The 6,967-nt window shown below is 46.9% G+C and overlaps 1 protein-coding gene across 1 annotated transcript in view; it reads right to left on the bottom strand.

Annotated features, from left to right (window-relative positions):
- Window positions 1–671: 671 nt before the first annotated feature.
- Window positions 672–6,967, bottom strand: part of TBX5 (T-box 5) — a 33,011-nt gene continuing 26,715 nt past the window's right edge. Inside the window, exon 6 of the mRNA XM_026860057.1 lies at window positions 672–1,707. Within this exon, the coding sequence (XP_026715858.1) occupies window positions 1,124–1,707 (584 nt within the window). The 3' untranslated portion in view covers window positions 672–1,123. The remainder of the gene's footprint in view (window positions 1,708–6,967) is intronic.

Genomic DNA, 6,967 nt, shown 5'->3' with positions numbered 1-6,967 from the left:
TTTTTTTTTTTTTTTTTTTTTTTTTTTTTTTTTTTTTTTTTTTTGGAGAGGAAGAAAAAGAATACACGATAAAATTAAAGTCCGGGATTGCAAACAAGCATCATCATCATTTTTATGAGCAAACTTTTTCCTTTTGCTGTCTGCATCCTCTCCCCCCGTTTCCCCCCCTCGCAGTTGGCTCAGAGCCTCGCTTTCCACATGCCGGTAAAAATTCGGCAGGAGACAAGCTGTGGCTGTTTTTAAGTTTGAAAGATACCCCGTGCTTCCATCAGAGACAGCTGATGGACTGGGAAAGACTGGGAGATGGGAAGGAAAGAAGACTGAGAGAATCACACGCAAGTGGGAAAGGAGATGAGTTTACAGGGCTTGTTCCTGCAGAGACACGTTTTGGGGCATTTGTAAGGAAACACAGCACCCTGCAGGGAATGATTTCACCCGTGGTACAATGTCTGGGTGAGGTAGGTACCTGCTTTTCTTATTTGTGGGTTTGTAAAACCTCTTTCTGTTGAAAAGTAACAATGATAATACTAATGCCAAAAAAAAAAAAAAGAAGAAACACCACTCCAAAATCCACCCTTGGTAAAAAGGGCTGGTGTCTTTTTTGAGAAAATTGAAGGAAAATATATATATATTATTATTTATTATATAACATTGTCAACATCAACACCACAAAAAAAGTAACATCCTAGTTGTTTTCGTTCAAGCACTCTGACTGTGTTGAGAAAGGCAGTAGGAGTTTGGTGTCCCTTGGAGAACAAAAAGAGCAGGAGGGCAGAGGAGGGGGGGGACAACGGCACAGGGCTGGCGGTGGCAGCAACACAAACTGGGTGGGGACCGTGGGAGGGAAGAAATGTGCCGATCTGTTGATTTTTCTTTTGAAACAAAAGAAAAAAAAAAGGGAGGGGGGAGGGGGCAAGTCACACCGAGGCCGATGACTATTTCATCTGTGGTTTCAATCAGTGTCCATCCCTCTCGAGTGCTATCAGTGAACATTCAGTTAAAGGAGTCTTGCAAAATACTCTCACTTTTATTATCAACAGGGTATTTTTTTTCCTTTTCCTTTTCCCCTTTTTTTTTTTTTTTCCCCCGTGGCTAATGCTCTTGCACTTTCCTGACCGCCTTGTTAGCTGTTCTCGCTCCACTCTGGCACCATGCCCACGCCATGGACCGAGTGGTACTGGTGGGGCGAAAGGGTTCGAGGCACACCGTGGGAATACAGGAACTCTGCGGGCTGTAAGCTGCTGGGGGGGGACTGGATGCCAGTTTGAGGTCCACACTGCCGGACGATGGGTTGGTGAGAAACCGAGGTTTGGTGCTGAAACATGCTATGGGTATCTCCTATTTGGGGGGAGGTATGGTTGGCCACACTGCTGAGCCGGGGCATCAACGGCCCCGAGGTGAAGTGGGCAGAGAAATGCTGGTAGGGTAACCTGTCCATCGGCTGCATGGCAGACACTGTGCAACTGCTGTAGGATGGCACGCTCGGCCATGTGTTACAGCTGATGTCTTCTAGGCTGGGCACAGGGTCCGTGGGGGGGGCGGAGCTGGCATACATACATGCTTGGCGCTGGGCTGATTCAGTCCTGTATGAAGTGTTCAGTCCCTGCTGCTGGGGGTAACTGGACCTGTAGAAAGGATCCTCTTCTGCCGGAGAAGTTTCCATATAGGGCTTCTTGTAAGGATGTTCGGTGGTGGAACATTCCTCATCTGTTGGGAGAGAAAACTCCTGGTAACAACCAACAATACTGTGCCCTTGGTTGAATTTTGCTCTCCATAGTCCTCATTTTACCAAGGACACAGTCTGCACAGAGCTAATCCAGACACTTCTTTCAGTTACATCGCATAAATCCAGATTCCTTCCTTGGAATCTATTTCAATCAATCCTGCTGAAACCAAGCCTTGCACTTGGCCCAGTCTGCTGGACTGGGGATGGTATTAACTGGGAGCTCTGGGATGAAAATCAAGGCTATAAGATGCTGGAGGCATCCTGAGGATTAGCTTGCTTGGGGATACCCCATGCACACCCCCACCACCACCAAGCTCCTCATCTGCTCTCTGCTGCCAGCAGAAGTAACGTTTGCCTGCAGATACAGTGCACCTAACAGAGGTCCCCATTCCCAGCTGAGAGGCTCAGAGCTGATGCTGTTAACTAAAAGCCTTTACAATGATATGTTTTTGTGACAAACGAGACAAAAATGAAGATCACAATAAAAATCCCCCCTGGAAAGCATCAGCGATGGCACAGTTGAGACAATCAGATTTAGAGTTTTACAGCGCCTGTCTTTAGCTGTGCCAAGGGAGCTGGGCATATAAATCCACACAGGGTTGTGTGCTGGAGCCAAGTGTAACAAAAAAGAAAAGTAAATTTCACAGCTAGAAACAAGAAGGCGCAGCTTGCAGAGCCCTTTGTTTCCTGCAGCATCCCAGGCCAACAGAGGGAAGGAGATAAACAATTTAGGTGAAATCTCTAGGGTGAAGCAAAATGAATAAATGAATATGCACTTATTTATTCATTCGCAGGGTCATCAAATGAAATCCAGCTCTGCTGGAATGGATGGCAAAGTTCCCAGGGATGAGAACTTCACCAAGAGATTTTAAGGACAGCAAGGCAAGGGAAAGGGAGCCTGTTCTGACCCGGATTAACATTGCTGCTGCTTCAAGAACAAGATTTCTGGTGCAGGCAGAAAAACCATCCCACTTTGCATAAAGTCCTCTTGGCTGCACCCTTTCAATGGGGGTAAAATTTGAAAGAATACTGAAAAAAATGGCCCTTTGCAAAGTTTATCAATCAACATATTTTGAGCTCAAATTTTTTTCACCCCCAAAATAAATAAAAAAAAAAAAAAAAAAAAAAAAAAAAAGAGGACTAAAAGCATCTGCCTCTGAAGAAGCACTTGTGAAAACAGGGGTGTTGCTGCTGAGCTGCTCCAAAGCTGTGCCCATGTCTCACCTTCAAGAGGTGCAGATGGGCAGTGCAGGCACATTTTGTTTATTGTAAACTGACACATGAGCATACCCTTATTGCTATAAACAGCCACGGGTTTTCTCCTGGAAGTTGCACCCACTCTGCTTGTAAAATAACCCATTACTTCCACTCAGGTGACTACCAAGTCCAGCTGGAACAACTGCTGCTGTTAATCTTCTTGGCCTGACAACCCCAGAAAACATCAGGTGCTGAGGTACACACCATGCAGACTTTCCCCTTGGTGTCCTTTGACTTTGTAATAGCAGCTGCCCGTAAAGTCAGCTGGAAAGCCACGGTCCCATTTCATGCTTTCTTCCTGACAACAGCAAAACCTGGCTTCTTAGTTCCAGCAATGCAGAGCCCTGATAATCAAGTTATCTTCCTCTTCTGACTTCTCTTGTAAGTAGGATGAGATAAGCAAGCAGTGCAATGACATCTTTAAAATAGCTGACACAATACACAGATAGATGCAAAAGTGTATCACTCTCCTTAATCCTGATCGGGTTCATTTCATATAGGAGTGGTGGAGAGGATGTAGACCCCTGAAAGACAAAAGCTGGAAACACAGGTCTAAGCTCCCTCCTGAATGTGGGTCTATCACAGGAGGTACATCTGGAAGGACAGCCTGAGCTCTAGCTTTTACAGACAGCCTAAAAGTTTTGGATCCCTAACCCACCACTGAGTAATAAGAACGCTAGGGTGGAAAAACAATGTCTTGTAAAACGAAGCATTGTTCTGCTAATAAAGTTTTCAGCATTAAACCGCATTACTCTGCTGGCATTAGAAATCATTGGCTTGGGGTTTGACTGTTTATTTTATTTTATTTTTTTTAAATATACAACACAAAACAGTCAAACTCTGTTTTCCGTTGTGTAAAAATGTGCCTGACTTACAACCTGAGGTTGCTAATTTTTCCATTTAGCCCAGACATTTTGCTGCCTGCCACAGCCCAGCCAGGCAGAGCCGCAGCATTACAGATCCACTTCCAGAATTCATCACAGGTGAAGAGAGAAAAAAACCCCAACCAGGATTTCAGTGGAAACCCTATAGGTGCCCTCTCTTCTTCTGTAAGCTCTCACGTTCGTGCTGGCCTCTCTAGAGACAGTCTCACTGATGTCATTTGTGGAAAGGGCACCATCACTCCAGATTTTAAGAGGTGTAAAGGACACCATACCCATCTCCAAACAGGACATAGTCACTAATGAAGGATTACAGCCTACCCTAACAGCTTCTGCCTACCCTCTGGCCCCTCTTCCTGATGATTTTCCCATCTATGTAACCTCAAAATGCTGGAGAGGGAAGAGAGCAGTCCATCTTCATCTTCAGATGGGATGTTGCAGACCAGAGATCCTCAGCTGGTGCCAGCTAACAAACATAAACTGCTCTAGGCACCCTAGTCTGATCTGGCATTGTCCCACCACGCCTCACAGAGGAGACCAGAGCCAGCACAGAGAAGGTGAAGTGGATCCCCATGGTGTGTGGAACAGATCTGGGGGTGGAAGGGGGACATCTTCAAGTAAGAGAATGACAGAAGGAGGACAAGTCAAACAGAGCTCTCATGCAATGCTGAAGGCTGGAGTTTAAATTAATCCCTACCTGCTCTGGAGCCTGGACAGGCCATAATCCTCTCTTTGAAGGTCCTCTCACCTTCTTGGCATCAGCATAAACAGAACATAGGAGATAACTCCTCTAGTCTGGTCTGGGTTTGATTCTTGATGTTGGTTCCCTGATAGCACTTCATTTTCCTTTTCCTGGTGCCGCAGAGCCCTAGGAGGTGCTGGGCACCTCTAGGAGATGCTGGGCACCTTTCACTTCTGTAGCTATTCTTGGAAGCCAAGGATGATGATCAGCTCTTGTGACCAGCCCCTTGATACTGCGCAAACCTCAAAAAGCAAAAGGTTCTGCCAAGCAGGGGAAGCTGCCAGCGCTTGGGAGAAGCTGCTCCGAAGTGGATCCAAGGAAAACGGAGCCTGCAGAATGGGATGGAAACTGGCTCCCTCACAAGGAATTTGATGATCTATCTAATGAAGGAGCTTGAGCGAGAGCATAAGCAGTTCCAAGATTTCCGGTATTTACTACTTCCAGCTGGGTTGTAAATACCACACAAATGGCTTTTTAAATGGAATTTTCCCAATTCCAAGATTAGGGCCGTCCAGAATGAAATGCAAACATGTACAGACTCTGGGCTTCAGGGTGCACTGAGCCCATCTCCTCCCCTGGTGTAAATCAGGAGAGCTTCTTTCCAATTCATGACAATCAGCTCCCTAGGACAGAAGACAATGAAGGATGGGGCCCAACTGTTTTAATTTTTAAAGTTCACCCACACTTCCAGGGAATTACAGTAGGTTCATCACGACCTTGTGAGGAAGACACAATGGGTGATTATCACTAACACTGCTGGTTTATCCAGTCTGGTTTCTAGTATGAATCTAGCACGAGCCTGAATAGTCAATACCAGTGTGCAAGACCAACAAGGGTTGTCAAAGAAGAAAAGAAAATGGCAGATTCAATCAAAACAAACATCCCTAAAGGGCAAATAAAACATACATCCTAGGACAGGAAGCCTGAGACACGCTTGTTAATTCAGCAGTCTCACACTTTGCAATGGCTGTGTCGCATTGCAGGGGAACACGACAGAAAGGGCTGTGGGGCAGAGGCAATCCAACACTGAAGTCTGGAACCTCATCTAGAGGCAGCAGATTGCCAGCACTGCCTGAAGAGGCACAGGAGGCACCTCCTGGGAGGAGACCATGAAGCTGCTGAAACTACAGTGCCACAAGCAATGTGGCTGCACAGCAAAAGCTGGGTACACACCAGACCCCTGAATATCTCCCCACCCTTCAGGCAGGCTCTTCTCCCTCACCCTCAGTGCCCCAGCAGCCACCTTGCTCCAGGCTCCACTGCCTCTACCCAAGCTGTAAACATCTCTGGCTACAGCATTGCTCAAGCTTTGGCCAACTCATTGCATCTCCTAACATCAGCAGGACAAGCAGCACGTCCTCCAAGAAGACATCCCATACCCGACAATTGTCCTACAGATTCATTGAGTGAAAGAAAAGCCAAGTGGGATGAGGGAGAAATCAGTTCAGTCAACTGAAGGTCTAGCCACCCTAACAGTACCTGTTCTTGAGGAGAAGGGGGAAAGGCATTGCTGTATCTCCACCGACCTCATCAGAGCAGAAAGGAGATGAAAGGTATATTCTTCCCCATGGTCAAGGTCATGTCCAAGTTAGGTGGCTGAAGGATACGGTCCTCACTGGTTGGAGCCGGTGCATTCTGCCACGTCCCTCTTCTCCCTCAAAGTGCCAACATGACAACTTTTATAACCTCCCCAGGGAGAGGCTGTTTCAGTCGCCTCCTGTTCAGCATCACAAGCATCCCAGAAATCTGCCAAGTGGTTGAGATTGTGTAAGGCTGGGAGGGAGCAGAGGTTTAGAGTGATGGCTTTTTAGTTCACAGGAAGTCTGAGGGAGAGGATAACACAAGGGAAAACAAGCCCCAATGCCCTAATTGGGATGTGGGGCTAAAATGAAAGACAGAAAGCAAGCTGCCTGCTGGTAAGTCCTTTTGGGCTTCTCCAAGCACAACAATGAGAGAGGGAGAGGTGGAGAACAACTAGAAAAAAGGCAAAGCTCTAACTGGTCTTTGCCGCAGCCTGAAAATCCACATCAAGAACTGAGGCCACTCCTTGGTAGGATACTGGATTGGAGTTAATTGTGAAATGCCATAAGCAATCTCAGTGTGGAGCTGGGATACAGTGCAGGATGATTCTCTCCTGGGGGACTGCCATTCCCTGACATTCAACATGTTCACAAAGTGCCTGGAGCAGCGACCCCGTTGCACCATGCTAGGGTCATTCCCAATGCTGCAACCCCGCACTCCCACCTGTGCACCAGGAATCGCTAGATCTGGGGGTCTGGGATGTGTCCTTCCTTCCTTCCTTCCTCCCTCACCCAGAAGAGTATCACCTCCCTGAAACAGAGAAGCCTTCAAAGATAACAT

The sequence above is a fragment of the Athene cunicularia genome, assembly GCF_003259725.1.
Source record: "Athene cunicularia isolate RWA chromosome 15 unlocalized genomic scaffold, athCun1 chr15_part1, whole genome shotgun sequence".
NCBI lineage: Eukaryota > Metazoa > Chordata > Aves > Strigiformes > Strigidae > Athene > Athene cunicularia.
The sequence above is the reverse complement of the archived record's forward strand: the minus strand, read 5'-3'. Positions and strand labels throughout refer to the sequence as shown.